The following is a 16,538-nucleotide window of genomic DNA, read 5'->3' on the forward strand; positions in this document are numbered from 1 at the left end:
TTTGCCCACTGAGCTACTGTTTTGTTACAAGTTTGCATTTGTGGCTATTGCATAGGTTCGTCCATCTGTTTGGCCATATAATTATTTATTTATTTTTAATACATTTCACTAGCAGTGCAAAACAGTAAAAGTAAAACAAGTAAACAATCTGGTTTATTATTACTGATGAAGAGTGGTCACTGTATCGCCGATCTGTTCAGGCGGACTTTAGGACCCAGACTATGGCTAAACAGAATACAATCACATGACCGTCATGTTCAAAGAGAAGAAACGCTGCAGATCTATTGAACAGAGAAAGTGGACCGCTTTATGCAAATTGACATAACCGAAAAGTTTGAGCAGTTGTAATATTATTTCCTGAAACGTTACAATCACGCGCTGCTATCATAATGTCAAACGGAAGAGCGTTACTGCGTCTTATCCGTTTGATTTAGAGATGAAGTCACAAATTACTTTCGTTTTATTAAGTCTCTGCTTGTTGCCAATAGTTTTTGTGTTGGTAAGTACCTGATTCACGACTTTCACCTCTACACATTGTGTTTAATTAGCTTTACCAACCCAACACTGTATTTATATACTTGGGTTCCCATGGTCATAGAAAATCTGAAATATCAGTGAAATTTTAAAATTGTGACTTTAAGCCTGGTAAAATAATTATATAGTGAATTTGGATTTTTTTTATTATTATTATTATTTTGTATCATGCTCATTGTAAATACAGTCTCTATCAGAATGAGAATAGTTTAATGGAATAGTTTGTGTATTCGTTTGCACATTTTTGACTACGTGCCATTTCTGTTTTAAGGCAGATTCACGCTCATTTTCCATCGACTACAAGAACAACTGCTTCCAGAAGGATGGAAAACCATTTCAGTACATCTCAGGAAGCATCCATTACTCCCGCATTCCTCGGGAATATTGGAAAGACAGGCTGCTCAAGATGTACATGACTGGACTGAATGCTATTCAGGTGTACGTGGAACCGAGAAACAGTGCAACCCTGTGTACACACTTATGTTATACATCTTGCCAAAAATATTTTGTCTGTTTTCATGCAGGTATGTGCCATGGAACTTCCATGAGACTGTGCAGGGGGTGTTCAACTTTGCAGGAGACCGAGATCTTGAGTACTTCTTGAACCTGGCCAATCAGACAGGCCTGTTAGTCATCCTGCGTCCAGGGCCGTACATCTGTGCAGAATGGGAAATGGTGACTGTTACTTACTAATGTTGCTAAATTTGAATGTCTTTGCAATGTGGTATTTTTAAAGGAATAGTTCACCCAAAATGTTTCATTGTCTTGTGATCACCCTTATAGCATTCTAAACCTATTTGACCTTCTTTCTTCCATAGAACACCAAATAAGCTCTTTAGTAGAATGTTCATGCTGCTCTTTTCCAAACAATGTAAATCAGCGGTGACTCCAAAAGTAGCATAGTTTATATGACGCGTCTACAGTAGGGTTGTGTTAGGAAATACCTAAAATTAAGTGAATAAATCAGGAAAAAGTTTGATTAGAAAAGAATTAGAGATATAGAAAATATCTTATTGCTTAAAGGCTGTAATACACACACTTAAATACATTTTAAAATCTGAACAGATTTCAAAAACACTATAGACATCATATACTTGTTGACTATGGTTACACAGGGAAAAACTGTGCATCATACACTTAATAACTGAGGATCACTCACTAGACTTTCATATCATTCTGAACACACACACTCATGCCAAAACATGAAATATGAAACCAATATGTGCTCTGAAAATCATTAAAATCTCCAGTGTTTAATGTCACCTGAATGGATGAATAAAGCTGTGTTCCTCAGTTTAATGCGAAATATGTCAACTCTGACTGCCAAAATTCTATTTTGGCAACTAGTGTGACTGTAAATTAGGGCAAAGATCGGTGCAAAAGTTGTGTAGTGTATTCTAGCCTTAAGACAATAGTGCATAAATAATATGGTTATTGGTCATTTTTGGACCTTGACAGACCCCGGTCACCATTCACTTTTTATTATATGGAAAAGAGCAGCGTGTACAAAAGAGAGAAGAATTAAAGGTGCAAATTGTAAGATATTTGCAGTAAAATATCCACAAACAGCTAGGCAAGTGTTATATATTTTGTCCAGCTGATTAATAACAATATCTCTAATGTTTCAACTACTTGTAAATTATGAGAAAATTCCCATTCTAAACAGTGACACGGGGCAGTGCAGTCGCCTGTCAATGGCGTTAGTTACTCTTTGTTACCGCCTTTACTTACGTAGAAACCACATGACAACAGAGTTGGGGACACATGTGGAAGTAGTGTCTAGTGTCATGCAAACCACTAGCTTGCTTCAAGCAGTTCCTTATTTACTTTTTCTTGCACATTTTGTGCTGGATTGTGTTACTTATTTATGGAACATAATTACTGTTTACCATCTGCGGCTGGTTCTGTCAACAAGGACAGCTCCCGTAAACTTGTGTTTTACTCGACAGGTGAGTTGTTTTTATTCATATCTTTACAGAAAACGTATGCTATTATAACGACCAACAAGATTAGTATTATGGGGCATACAGGCCAAACCCGGGGCATCGCGTCTCTAGACTAGCGCGAAGACACGTCTGATCCATAGTCTGATCACGTCTTTGCATTGACTTTGTATGTAATCTACTTGCGCAAATCGTTGAACGTTCGCGTTTGAAAATTATGACATCGAGCACAACATTTATAAAACTTTACCTCATCTGTTAAATCCATGATTTATCTTTCTGTCTGATTGATGGCCGTCAGCGGTTGGGTAGAAGACAACAAATCCCATCATCCCACGCTCCTTCTTGGTGTCATCAAACCACGCGATTGTTATTGTTTTGGTAGTGCGCCTTCTTGTGGCAGGTCCTACAACCTGTACCTTTAATTACTATTTTTGTTTGAAGACTACATATAAAATTGCTACCAAAATAAATGTTGTTAACTGCAGATTGACTAAAAGTTGACAAAAATACATTGACTTTTCGTCGACTAAAACTTTGAAAGACTCAAATGACTAAAATGTGACTGAGAATAAGCATTTTCATCCCAAGATAAAGACTAAGATGAAATCCAAAATTCTTGTCAAAATTGACAGTGCATACATTCTCTTAAATAAATACAAAAAAAGAAAGAAAAAAAACCCCACTGGTTTTGAAAACGCATGCATGAGTACATTTTATTTATTGAAAATGTTTTATATTTTTGAATGAGAATTTGATTCATGATGCTATTAAGAATTAGTTCTGGTTACAGCACAAAAGACAGCCTTGTGATTGTTATTTCGTGAATAAATTGTGGGTTCTTTCCTGTCCGATAGGGTGGTTTGCCTGCCTGGTTGCTACAAAAGCCGAACATTATCCTTCGTTCTGCTGACACAGGTAACGTCTGCAGGAGACATGACTTCACATAGGCCAGATCTGTCTTTAATAGTAGTGTTTGTCTGTTTCAGAGTACTTGAAGCCAGCAAGTGACTGGTTGGCTGTGCTGCTCACTAAGATGAAGCCCTGGCTTTATCAGAATGGAGGAAATATTATCAGTGTGCAGGTACAATATAGTGCTAAGTTAACATATAGTAAGTATACAAGCATTACCAGACACATCTGTCCAATGCAGCGTCCTCAGATGAGCGGGTCAGTCCCCCTAGTTGAACCCGATACAACGTTCTCAAGGACACAATGTTGACAGCTGGGTTAGAACCTACAATTGGTTTGTTACCAGCCGAGATATTTAACCACTATGCTGCTCCACCCAGAGAAAAATGTAAAATAATATTTACTGAGTATGCAATAATAACAAAGAACTTATTACAGTGACTGATGCTCATGTTTTGTAGGACCGAGAGCCCATACATAGTAATTATGTTTGGCGTTATTATGTAAACAGTGCTTTACAGTATATAGACAAGTATGGCTCTTCGGGTGTGAATATTTTATGCTTTTTATCAGGTGGAGAATGAATATGGAAGCTACTTCGCCTGTGATTACAACTACATGCGGCATCTTCACACTCTGTTCCGTTTGTTCCTGGGGGAGGACGTCATCCTCTTTACTACGGATGGGAATACGGATAAAGAGATGATCTGTGGCACACTTGAGGGCTTGTACGCCACTATAGACTTTGGCACAGGTAAGGTCAACTGAGGTCACTTGTGTCTGACCTGTGCAGTCTTTTTAAGAAATTTTAACTACATTTTTAGTCCATGTATGCATATCCAGTGTTCAAAATTTCATTATTTTCCCCTTCAGACACCAACATTAGTGCTGCCTTCATTCGACAAAGAAGGTTTGAGCCTAAAGGCCCACTGGTAAGTAAGATGTTTGAGAGAGCATTCATGTTGTGATTGTTTGTCTCTCTATTTATCAAGCTGTTGGATTTCCAGTAATTGATGTGTCATGATTTCAGGTGAATTCGGAGTTCTATACAGGCTGGTTGGATCACTGGGGTGATAAACATGCTTCTGTGGACACCGTCAAAGTGAGCAAAATGCTGGGAGAGATTTTGTCCATGGGTGCCAGTGTGAACATGTAAGTAATGCTTTATATAGGATAATGAGTTTAAAGCAATTTGATTCTTTAGATGTTATCAATTAAAAATAACTCGTTTTCATATTAAAACTTGGCTGTACCTCTGATAATCCAACTCAGATAAAGAGTTTTCTTCTAATCACAGGTACATGTTTGAGGGAGGAACAAACTTTGGTTACTGGAATGGTAAATCTACTATCTCAGTATACTGTTCCCTTGACAATATGTGGTAATGCAGTCATCTTAATGTGTGAATGTTATCATTCAAAGGAGCGGATCATGATACCAGGTTTCGGTCTGTGGTGACAAGTTATGATTACGATGCACCTTTATCAGAAGCAGGAGACCCCACTGACAAACTGCTTGCCATCAGAGATGTCATTAGGAAAGTAAGAACATACATTTATTAACACTGAATGCACATGTATGACAGTATCCAATTTACACTTGGCATTGCTGGATGCATGACTGAATTACTAATCAGAAGTTTGTGTTTTCTTATGTGTTTCTTATACTAAGAATTGTTTTTTAATCAGTGAAAACAGTAATTTTGTGTAATATTATCATTTAAAATACCTGCTGTCTATTTAAATATATTTTAAAATGTAGTTATTGTTTTTTCTGTGATGCAGTATCATTTAATCATTCAGAAATTATAGTAATATTCTGCTTTGGTGCTCGAGAAACATTTCATATTATCAATGTTGAAAACAGTTGTGCTACTTGATAATGTTGTGGAAACCTTTTTCAGATTTTTTTGATTAATAGAAAGTTCAAAGAACAGCCTTTTTTAAATATAAATATTTTATAAATGTATAATGTTCACTTTTGATCAATTTAATAAACCCTTTCCGAATAAAAGTATTAATTTCTTCTAAAACAAGTGATATTTAAATCTCTGAACGGTGGTGTATTACTTTGTGATAGAAAGGACTCTTGTATGTTATTCAGATGTAAGACTGAAGCAGGAGAAAAGGATGATGCAGTTTTTGATGGACATTAAAAATAACATTACTATTTACTCTTGATATCGATAATCCACTTTAGACATTCTACTAACTAGAAGTAACTATTGAACTACATGTCAACTAACTTTAATTTCCAACAACAGTAAATGTCCTTCCACAGATACTTTTAGTGAGTAGTATGTCTGTTGAGGGACCATCAAAATGAAGTGTATACTAATACTCTAAAGCCCGGTAGTTGACATGTAGCTGCAAAGTTGCTTCTAGGTAGTGGACTCCAAAAAAAGAAAGTGTTATTGTTATATACAGTTTTGTTCATAATGCTCAACCACTGGGTGACCAGCTAGTATTTGTAACCAGCATCTACTGAATACTAAAACAGACATCCATTCTATTGTATTAATAATATGTGTTTGTTTCCAGTTCCGAGACATTCCAGTTGGTCCCATGCCACCAGCCACCCCAAAGTTCGCTTATGGCTTTGTTACACTTGAGAAGGTGGGGATATTTCACTTCTTTATTTCCAAGATTTCATGGCCATACCACCCTGCTTGCTCTGTTCCCATTTTCTTTCATAGGTTGGCAACATTAGCAGCTTGTTGGATACGCTGTCACCCCAAGGTCCAGTACGATCTCAATATCCTATGACGTTTGAAGAGATTAAACAGGTATGATATTTAAAAGAACCTAATACGGTCCATAAACACTATTATAGCAAATTCATAATTTGTGTTTAGCCAACCAATAAAGGCCAGTGTTGTATTTCCACATAAATGGCTGTGGATGTGTATATATGGTTTGGGCTTTGGAGGCTGGTCTTGGTTAAGTGTAAAAGCTGGTCTGAGCTTGTGTTATGTCAACTGTGTGCAGTACTATGGCTTCATGCTTTACCGAACGACACTGCCACAGAATGTTCCCGAGCCGACCCCTCTCATCTCGCCCCTCAATGGCATCCATGACCGTGCATACGTCTCTGTGAATGGGGTGAGCAGACCACTTGTTTGGGTCACGCTAACACAATGTTTTGTTCTCACCATGGTTAGTCAGACATTATAACAGTGCGTAGTACTACAGTGTCCCACTGCTCAGTTATTTTTGTTCAAACAATCATTTTGAAAATATGTTTAAAATGAGGATGTGATGAAGACTTATCAGGAAAAGGAATTGTAGAGTATAAAATACATAAAGACGTGTCCGTAAAGACGTACATAATGTGATGAAGATGAGGAAGTGAGTAAAAACAAAATGATATATATACTAGGTGCATTCCAGTTAAACAAAAGTGCTCTGAAAAGTGGACTTCACGGGGAATTCATAGGGATCTCTGCCATATTAAGTGCCATTGCAGTCTGAAGGAAACATATGTTCAGTTCAAAAGGCACTGCAAACAGCAAAGCGAATAACAGAACATCGGTTTCATCATTCGTTCAATCTCCATCAATACCTAGTTCAGCCACTCAGTGTAAATCCTACATACAGCACCTTTAACTATAACAACGCTGTTTGATACACAGGTACAGTATATTAAATAAAAGTATAGTTATTTCTATTCTGTTTATTTATAAAATATATCATGTCTTCACATCTCATACTCTTATAATGTGCACAACTGACATTTTATGATTGTTGATGCTAATGTTCCGAATGAGTGCATTATCAAGTGCAATTCAACTGACATCCTATGCTCGGGGAGCAGTGAACACTACATTGGGACCCTAACGATTGGAACACAGCTTTTGAGGGCATCCTCAAGACCAAATTAAAAATGATCTTTACAAAACCAAATTGCTGATCACTTCAGTTTACATAATTGAATGGAGAAAGATTAACCAATATGCTGACTCAAGTTATATTCATGTTTAAATATTTATTTAGGGCCTACACTTAAAACTCATCCTAACCATGGTTTTGTTTGAAAGGCAGATGTTTGCCAGAAAAGATGGTTTAGATTGAAACTTGTCTGTGAGCAGGTGTACCAGGGGCTTATGGAGAGGGACACTGCACTGGTGATGAATGTTACAGGACAACAAGGGGATCAGTTGGACATACTCGTGGAGAACATGGGCAGGGTTAATTTTGGCAGTTATATCAATGATAATAAGGCAAGTTTAAAATACGGCATTGTTCGATATTTGCTAATATTCCTTAAACCAACGGAGAAAATGTAATTGATAAAGTATATAAAATCCCTTTTTCAGGGTCTCTTGGGTAACCTAATTTTGGGCAATGATGTGCTCACTGATTGGTCAATCTATCCACTGGACATTGACACTGCTGTGGCCAATGGCTGGCTGCAGGCGGCTCACACAGGGTCAGCGATGGAAGCAGGAGACGGACCAATGATCTACTCAGGAACCTTGAAGTCTACCGGCCTCGCATGGGACACTTTTGTAAAACTTAATGGATGGACTAAGGTAAGGCGTATTTTTTTGTATCATGAAGAATATCTAGTATTTGTTATCTTGAGCAACAATGTGTCATTTTTGTGTAATTCTGTTTTTCTCTTTTAGGGTCAGGTGTGGGTAAATGGGGTGAACCTGGGAAGGTATTGGCCCCAGAAAGGCCCCCAACAGACGCTGTATGTCCCCGGACCTTTTCTTAGTGCCACTCAGCCAAACAACATCACAGTGCTGGAGCTAGAAAGAGCTCCTTCGCACAGAAGAATCCTGTTTATGGACCGGCCTCAGCTGAACAAGACTGGACAGAAGACATGATCATAGACTCAAAACAGTGAGAACCAGTTTCAGAATAGCTCCATCATCTCTTCTCAAATCTATCAAGTATAACAGAGAAATACAGCCATTATAATTCATAACACTGTAATATTTTGCCACATTTGCCCAAGTTATTGGTCAGTTTATTTCTTTAGAACTGGTAAAAATGCTCATGTTTTTCCAGACCAAAGTGATGAGGTTAATTTTAGTGCTCTGACAAATCTAATAAACCAAGACCTTGATGTGCATTAAAGTTTATCTGCTTTAAAAGAAGATTATTTAAATCTCAGTGTCATAACTCCATATTCAATGGGTATAATATAAATGCATCTAGTCACTTGGAAATAAATTAAGCAATAAGTAATGAATAATAGATTTAAAAAAAAACAGTGATCCTTTTCTTAATTTCAGTAACTATAGCATTCTTTGCTGTCAATCATAAAACTTTTTTTCTTTATCACAAATCATGCTAGTTTAGAAACAGTATTACACCAAAAGAATCATATCAGTGATGATTTCAACTGTACTTGTTCAGCCTAAACCTGAAACAGCCGCCAAACAATGTGAAAGAATAAACTTCAACAACATTTTTACCTTACACTGTAAAAAATAAAACGTGTCATGATTTTACTTTACAGTTCTGAATTAACTATGACTTTCAGTGAGCTATTATCTCATGAAGATATAAAGTTTTTTTTTATCCCAGTGGTTGGCCTGTCTCCTGATGGAGTTGAAAAGTAATACAATATTTCTGAAAGAGATTTCTGTGAATCAATCTTATAAATCCTTCTTTTCTCTGATGTCAGGTAATTTATCATGGTCTTGTTATTTCCAAAGATAACTGTGAAATCCTTGATATGTTTCTTGTCAAATCCAGTCAAGTCCCAGATCATGTCAAATGAAATATGGCACCACACCTTCACGTCCTCTAATGCTGTGTGGTGAGAGGTGAGAGGTCAGGGCCGGGCGGCTGCATTGGCTTTGCGGTGGGCTTGGACACAGCGAGGAGAACAGAAAGAGTAGTCCAGATATTCAAAAGGAATCTTCCCCAGTAATGACTCTCCACACTGAAAGCATCTCCTTTAAAAACATTTTTATACTAGTTATTACAAAACTTATTTTGGGATTATTTTAATGATGAATTGCATAAAAGACAGATTTTTCTCCATAGATATATTATTAGATAATAAAAGGTAATACCTGATGGTGGTGAGTGTTACTCCAGTCGTGGCCATATGTTCAGCCAATCTCCTCTCCGCAGCCAGAGCTCGCTGTGTGACATCAGAAGTATGACATAATCAGCCATCCACATAAGAAGTACAGTAAGAGGAAGAAATTAGGTAGTCACCTTCTCTCTGTCACTAAGAGCTGTGAACCTCCTCTTTTCCTCCTCTTCTTGCTGCTTCTTGAGTTGCTCTTCTTTTTGCTCTTTCTCTCTCTGTTTCCGTGCTGCTTTTTGGGCTTTCTTCTTCTCTGCCTTTTTGGACTCAATTTCTTCAGTCAGCGGTCCAGGCACCTTAAACGTATTAAAGCAAAGAAAATACAGGAATATGTGACAGATTTAATACTTTGGTTTGCAAAGACAAGGCACCTGTCCATACAAAAATTAAAAAAAGGTAAATGTTAAGTTACAGTAGTAGTTTAAATTTTCTGAAAAATATATACAATAATAACATGCCATACATAAATTAATAAAGCTTTGTATCAAGTGCAGCTCACAGACCATTAGTTTTATCTTCATTATCTAATTATTATCTCCAAGTAAAAACGTTTTAAAAATGTCTTAATTTATTAAAATCTCATTTGTTTTTAGATGGAAAATTAATATCATTTTTATTTGTGGTCTCCAAGTAAATGAAGATATTGTTTCTATTTGTGGTGTTGCTAGTCATCATAACATAGATTTGTCTACCTGTGCTTTAGTGTAGTCATACTTCTGAGGGTGTTCAGCCATGTATTTTCGAAATGAGTTGCGGGTATCTTTTTCAGCAGCCACGCCATATGGAGTCTGTCCTTTCTTATCCCTAAAAAAGACATTGAGCGCTATTTAGAACCGATCAACCCATGAAAACCTGCTACTGCTAATTGATCATTAGAATGATTCTGTATGTGCATACTTGCTAGCTGGATCACTTCCTTCATCCATTAACAGTCTGATGACTGATTTCTGTCCAGCTGCCGATGCCACGTGCAGTAAAGTAAAGCCTGCCGAGTCTATGGGCTTGTTGAGAAGACATGAAACCCTTGAGGTAGGATTCTCTTTGGCGTTCCTCTCTTCTCCATCCTTTTCCTCTTCCTGGTCCTCTGGTAGTTGCAGGAGGGTGCGTAATGATTGGATATCCCCCATTTTACAAGCAGTGTAGAGAGCGTCCCTCAAACTATATTCCCAAGAGTCATCCACTTCTAAAAATAGGTAGTTTTTTTTTTAATAACTGGTATTTGAATATATTTTAAAGTGTAACTTGTTACTTAGGGGTCAAAGTATCTTCAGTATCACATGACTTTTCAGAAATTATTTTAATATACAGATTTGGTGCAAATGAAACATGTTAGAATATTATTAACACTGAGAAATACAACACATTTTCCCACGTCATTTGATTGATTTAATGCATCCTTTCTGAATAAAAATAAGAATTCCTTTCTTAAAAGAAAAAAAAAAATATTTGGACCGTGTTGCTGTTGCAGGCTTTCCAGCAAACTGTGAGTTGACTGTTGGCTCAGCATTAGTGTTTTACCTTCTTCTGGCTGATGTTTTCTGCCTTTCGGTTTCCTCCTGCATTTTGACTTTCTCTGCGTCTCTTTAGATTCATCTTCACCTTCCAGTTCACCTTCTTCCAGTATTTTATCATCCGCCTTTTCTTCAGTTATTTCTCTGTTGCTAGAGTCTGAAAATCAAGATGTTAATTGAATAATCTCCTCTATCTTTACTAAAAGCATTTGACTTTTCTTCTGTATAGGTCTTTACCTTCTCTCTTCTCTTTCCGTTTCCTCCGTTTCTTCTTATTCAGCTGGACCTCATGTTCTCTGAGCTCCAGAGTGCTAAGTGTCTCCTCGACGGTCTCTAACATTCCCGAGTCTTCCTCCCCTGAACTTTCCTCTTTTCCCTCTTCTCCCTCTGTAGGCACTGACCACAAAACAGCCCTTTACTTAGTATATTTTCAGAAACACCATATGTAAGAAACAGTCAGGGTTCAGACGCACCATTGATGTTTGGGACTGGATGACTAACAGGTTTAGGAGTTTTCTTCTTCCACACTCTCTTCGAAGGACTGAAAATACTGGAGATTTCAGTGTCCTTTTCTGAAATGTAACAGACAACCATATTAAAAGGAAAGAAATGAACATATAAAACACATATATGACATGGTAGCAAATCTCAACTTACGATAAATGTGTAGAGTTGAAAGGAGATCAAAAACTCGCTGTATTTCTCTAAATGTTGCTCTACGGGTGGCAAATGGAAGTTCCCGGACTCTCTGATCTTTTTTGTCCAGTGGTGCTCCACGACCAAGAAATATGGTCTTATTGTAACTCGGTGCTCGCAGGAAGATGGCACTTGCCTCCTTCAAATACTCAGCCCAGCTTTCTAGGATTTCGTGAACATCCTGGTTAAAAAAAGGGCGTTAACATCAATAACAATTCCAGACATATAAATTCTATGCAAGTTAGTATTATTCAAGTTTATGTATAAAACAAAGAGTTGAAATTGACCTTGTGCAGCGCTGCCTCGTTGTAACGTCTGAGGGCCGCCCCTGCTGATTTAGGAGTGTGGCTGCGGTTCTGAGAGTCCCTCAGTCCCTGTGCGGTCCCTCGCTTCGCTCTCACCGTGTACCGATGAAACGTCTTATGCTGCACAATCTCTTTTCTATTTGTTAGATCAATCAATTAGGGAATAGCATTTACTTAACTAATAATTAAGCCATTAATTCAAATGTTTGTGGTAATAGAAAACCTTCTGAAGTTTTCACTGACCCCTTAAAAACCGCTCCAGCAAAGTGTCCACCGCCAGTCATCAGAATGACCCAAATAGTGTTGTTTGATATTTTCAGTAAAGAGGAAACCAAGTCGTCTTCATTTTCCTGAGTCTTAATATGAGAATAGATTCAGATGAGACTGAAAGAAGAAAGTGCTGCAGGCATGACTCCTAAAACCTGGAAATGACTTATAACTTTTGAACTTCTAGTTCTATCGTCCTAAATTTAATGGGACCTAAAGTCAGTGTTTTTGTTTAACTGCCTTAGATGAGGTCTGTATGCTTAACACAGGCTCAAGATGTTTTCCCATCTTTTTCTATGATGCTCAATTGTGGTTGTGAAGCTTTTTTGTGTCTTGAAAAAGGTGGTTGCTAACAAGTAGCTAAATAGGACTAAAGAGGCATTAAATATCACACCAAACAGGAAAACCCAGCTTAAAGTCCTATTCTGGTCCTGTACGAAACCGTTTTGGAAACAGTAAACCATCTCTGAAAATAATCTGTTGAGTGGGGATTCTTCTTAGCCAGAACTCTTCTCATTTAGGCACCGACTAACAAATCTTAGAGATGATGGATCGATTTACTCACTTTCTTTTTTTGCAGAACACAGCGATACAATGACAGGTACTGTCCCTGCATGTTTTGAAAGACTACTTTGGTAGAAAGTCGACGTGTGGACTGATCTGTGTCCAGAGCACTGTCTGTCTCTTCAGGGCCCACTTCATCATCCTCACTGTCTGAGTCGGAACCCGAAATGCTTGAAATATCACCTGTTAACAGGAAGGCAGACAGGAAGATTACGCATTTTGCAAAATTACACTTATGCAAACTGGATGGCATAAAACAGTTCATATGTGCATACAGGACTCTACCTGTGCCAGTCTTCTTCTCAAACTCCTCCACTGTGACCACTGATATTCCTTCCAGCCGCTGCTTTAGGTTGAAGCGGTGCCAGTCAAGTTTGTAATGCTCCATCTGATAAAAGAATGGGACAGCATTAACATACATATTCAATTTCTTTTATCCCTCACACAAAGCTCTAACATGACTTCAGAAAACTAGCACAGTAGTAGTAGTTCGGCATTTCCCAGGTCATTCCAAACTTGTAAAAGAAAACAAATATGATGATCATTGTGATTAAAGGTGCATCTCAGATTAGAATATCATGGAAAAAGGTCTTTATTTTTTGTAATTTAATTCAAAAACGCAAACTTTCTTATATTCTAGATTCATAGGACACAAACTGTAAAATATTTAGAGAGTTTTTTTGTTTTAATTCTGATCATTGCGACTTACAGCTTAAGAAAAAATGTAATTCAGCATCTAAAAAAAAAATTCATTTTGAGCTTTATTAGTTTAATTTTGAGTATAAAAACTAGGTACCTCTTGGGCTAGTTTATAACATGCAACCACAATTATGTGAAAGACTACTGACTTGACAGTTGTCCAGAAGACAATCATCAACACCCTCCGCAAAGGGAAGATAAGACACAGAAGGTCATTGCTGAAAGGGCTGGCTATTCACAGAGTGCTGTATCAAAACATATTCATAGAAAGTTGACTGGAAGGGAAAAGTGTGGTAGGAAAAGTGCAGAAGCAGTAGTGATAACAACTGCCTTGGGAAGATTGTTAGGAAAAGCTGATTCAAGAACTTGGGAGAGCTTCACAAGGAGTGGACTGAAGCTGGAGTCAGACGTCTGCAAGAGAAGGGATACAGCTGTCACCTTACTAGAACCAAGCCACTCCTGAACCAGAAAAAAAAAAAAAAAAGAACATCCGAAGCATTTCGCCTGGGGTAAGGAGAAAAAGAACTGAACTGTTGCTCAGTAGTCCACAGTCCTCTTTTCAGATGAAAGTAAATATAGCATTTCATCTGGAAATCAAGGTCTGGAGTCTGGAGGAAGACTGGAGAGACACCTAATCCACACTCCAGTGCGACGTTTCTACAGTCAGTAATGATTTTGGTGTTGTGATGTCTGCTGGTGTTGCTCCATTGTGTTTTATCAAGTTCAAAGTCAATGCAGCCATCTACCAGGAGATTTTGGAGCACTATATGCTTCCATCTGCTGACAATCTTTATGGAGATGCTGATTTCATTTTGCAGCAGGACTTTAGCACCTGCCAACAGAGCTTTCCAGGTGGTTTGCTGACCATGATGTTACCGTGCTTGATTGGCCAGCCAACTCACCTGACCTGAACCTCACAGAGAATCTATGGGGTATTGTGAAGAGGAAGATAAGTAACAGCTGACAAACAATACAGAGGAGCTGAAGGCCGCTATTAAAGCAACCTGGGCTTCAATAACACCTCAGCAGTGTCACAGGCTGATCTCCTCCATGCCACGCCACACTGAAGAATTAATTTGTGGAAAATGAGCCCCATTCAAGTGCTGAGTGCATAATTAAAACAGCTTTGTGGACATCTTGAACATTTCTGTTTTGTAAATCTTTTTTGATTGATCTCTGAGAAAATGTTCAAATTTTTTGTGATATAGAATTTTTTTTTATTTTCCTAAACTGTAATTCATAACCATCAGAATTAAAACAAAACACTTGAAATATTTCAGTTTGTGTGCAATGAATCTAGAATATAAGTTTGCTTTTTTAAATTAAATGACAAAAAATAAAATAACTTTTCCATAATATTCTAATGTTATAGATCAGATTATAGATCAGCGTATTATACCCTTTTTTCTTTCAGTCATTTTGTTTACTTTCAAATACATTCTTACTTTAAATCTTTACTTTGTATTATTATTAGATTAATTAATGGAGAAAAATGCGTACTGGGCAAAGCTGTGGAAGAAGTGTTCAGACATTAGCACACTTGTAAGCAGGTTTATACAAGAAACTAACTGAACTGCAGACATTTAACACATGGGGTTAAAGGTTTTACTACAATTGATCTTATCAGCACTGTAATCATTTACTCATACCTGCTCCTCTCGACTGTCAAAAGGACACTGACAGGTCAAGCAGAACATCCTATCCGACACCTCACCGGCGGACGAGGTCTTCATCGAGCCAACATCTGTCAGGGTTAGAGAGTGTGTTTTAAACACTGATCAGCAGCCGTGTGCGATCTCATGACAGTAGTCAGTCTGGCTCTCTTACCCTCACTGGACGCGATAGCAGAGGGCTGGGGAGGTTCAGGATGACCCATCAGTCCAGACACCTCTCTGAGCCCAGCGGTCACCGTCTCATCCGCACACAGCGAGAACACACAGCGCTGCTCCGGACATGCCATGATGACTCCGTCGATAAAGCAGCGCTATCACCTAAATACAGCGAGAGAAGAGCGGCACGTGGGGAGTTGTACACACCGAAGAACAAAAATTTGAACTTTACACGAATAAACACAAAACAAATCAGTGTTGGGACTTCCGATAAACCCGGAGCGATGTCCACATTCTTCTCAATCTGACAGCTGCTTCCCTTCTAGAGTAACGCCTGATTCAGCACTTGCATTTCACATATAAAATGCTGTGCTGACGCTATAATTCAGCTCACTTAACTATTAGTGATCACCGTTACTGTATATATTTACCTTCTTGGCAAAATCATCGGTCTCTTATAGTTTGAATTTATACGTTCAGTCCGCGTAAACTGAAACGAATCGTATTATACTAAACACGTGCTTGTGCTCTACGGTGGCCGACGAGTGTCAGATTACTGCAGCGCGATTTTGTACCCGAGACTCTTGATCCCAAAGACTTCCAAATATGATGACGTATCCTTGTAATTGTATCCCTTTTTCTTAAAATATTTTTTTATGTAAATAACTAAGAGATAAACTGTGTTTATTTTAAAGACAGAATTCATTTTCAGTTGTACTAAAGCCATGAATATGGTTCTTCACGCTCCCAAAAATACCTTCCCAAAGTTTTACAGAAGAAAGAAGAAAATACATAACACCATGAGTGTGAGTAAATGATGACACATTTAGGCAATTTATTTATTTTCATAATGCCTTTAATATATATATACTTTTTTTTTTTTACATTATCTTCAAATTTCACCCGCAGGAGTGCCTTCAGGTTAAAGTTTGAAAACTTAAACACATCTGTTTGAGTTTATTATCGCCAGGGGTCAATCTTTTGAATCTTTACTTTATTCGGTATAGTGACTACCAATGAACATTTCAATTGTTCGATCAAAATAAATAAATAAATAATTCACCATATTTTCCATGTTTATTGCAGCTTGGTTGTACTAGACAAAAAAAAAATTAAAGTAGCACTTTTTTGATGTTGTGATCACTTCCGTGTTCCTCTTTTTCTCACTGGCTTTTCTGTAGACTTACTCTGGCTGGAAGAGTCTGGTTGAACTGGATTCTCACCCTG

At 37.8% G+C, this 16,538-nt stretch overlaps 2 protein-coding genes across 4 annotated transcripts; one reads left to right on the top strand and one right to left on the bottom strand.

Moving 5' to 3' along the window:
* Window positions 1–239: 239 nt before the first annotated feature.
* Window positions 240–8,493, top strand: glb1l (galactosidase, beta 1-like). The gene is made up of 16 exons (XM_026272190.1): window positions 240–499; window positions 806–972; window positions 1,059–1,209; window positions 3,335–3,395; window positions 3,467–3,561; window positions 3,963–4,143; window positions 4,263–4,321; window positions 4,420–4,541; window positions 4,687–4,727; window positions 4,812–4,930; window positions 5,930–6,004; window positions 6,085–6,174; window positions 6,377–6,490; window positions 7,477–7,608; window positions 7,705–7,920; window positions 8,017–8,493. Exons 1-16 carry the CDS (start codon window positions 437–439, stop codon window positions 8,218–8,220), a joined length of 1,890 nt encoding a protein of 629 aa, XP_026127975.1. The 5' UTR covers window positions 240–436; the 3' UTR covers window positions 8,221–8,493.
* Window positions 8,494–8,796: 303 nt separating this feature from the next.
* ankzf1 (ankyrin repeat and zinc finger peptidyl tRNA hydrolase 1) lies at window positions 8,797–15,870 on the bottom strand. 3 transcript variants are annotated; one of them, XM_026272189.1, is made up of 16 exons: window positions 15,743–15,870; window positions 15,310–15,473; window positions 15,132–15,226; window positions 13,069–13,171; window positions 12,785–12,966; window positions 12,196–12,308; window positions 11,935–12,088; window positions 11,609–11,828; window positions 11,425–11,523; window positions 11,189–11,338; window positions 10,959–11,108; window positions 10,338–10,623; window positions 10,133–10,244; window positions 9,569–9,736; window positions 9,421–9,491; window positions 8,797–9,300 (listed from the first exon to the last, which is right to left on the bottom strand). In XM_026272189.1, exons 2-16 carry the CDS (start codon window positions 15,440–15,442, stop codon window positions 9,177–9,179), a joined length of 2,160 nt encoding a protein of 719 aa, XP_026127974.1. In that variant the 5' UTR covers window positions 15,443–15,473; window positions 15,743–15,870; the 3' UTR covers window positions 8,797–9,176. The 3 variants fall into 3 exon arrangements, with proteins under 3 accessions (XP_026127974.1, XP_026127972.1, XP_026127973.1); XM_026272187.1 differs by having other exon boundaries at window positions 11,189–11,347; XM_026272188.1 differs by lacking the exon at window positions 15,743–15,870 and having other exon boundaries at window positions 11,189–11,347; window positions 15,310–15,689.
* Between the last annotated feature and the right edge of the window lie 668 nt (window positions 15,871–16,538).

Source organism: Carassius auratus, chromosome 9, assembly GCF_003368295.1.
Source record: "Carassius auratus strain Wakin chromosome 9, ASM336829v1, whole genome shotgun sequence".
Taxonomy (NCBI): Eukaryota; Metazoa; Chordata; class Actinopteri; order Cypriniformes; family Cyprinidae; genus Carassius; species Carassius auratus.

Coding starts and splice junctions, on each gene's coding strand:
- glb1l (XM_026272190.1), top strand. CDS start 437: ATGAAGTCACAAATTACTTTCGTTTTATTAAGTCTCTGCTTGTTGCCA. Junction 973..1,058: donor GGACTGAATGCTATTCAGGT/GTACGTGGAACC, acceptor GTTTTCATGCAG/GTATGTGCCATGGAACTTCC. Junction 4,728..4,811: donor AAACTTTGGTTACTGGAATG/GTAAATCTACTA, acceptor TATCATTCAAAG/GAGCGGATCATGATACCAGG.
- ankzf1 (XM_026272187.1), bottom strand. CDS start 15,442: ATGGCATGTCCGGAGCAGCGCTGTGTGTTCTCGCTGTGTGCGGATGAG. Junction 12,089..12,195: donor GCTGGAGCGGTTTTTAAGGG/GTCAGTGAAAAC, acceptor TCTAACAAATAG/AAAAGAGATTGTGCAGCATA. Junction 11,109..11,188: donor ACGGAAAGAGAAGAGAGAAG/GTAAAGACCTAT, acceptor CTTGATTTTCAG/ACTCTAGCAACAGAGAAATA.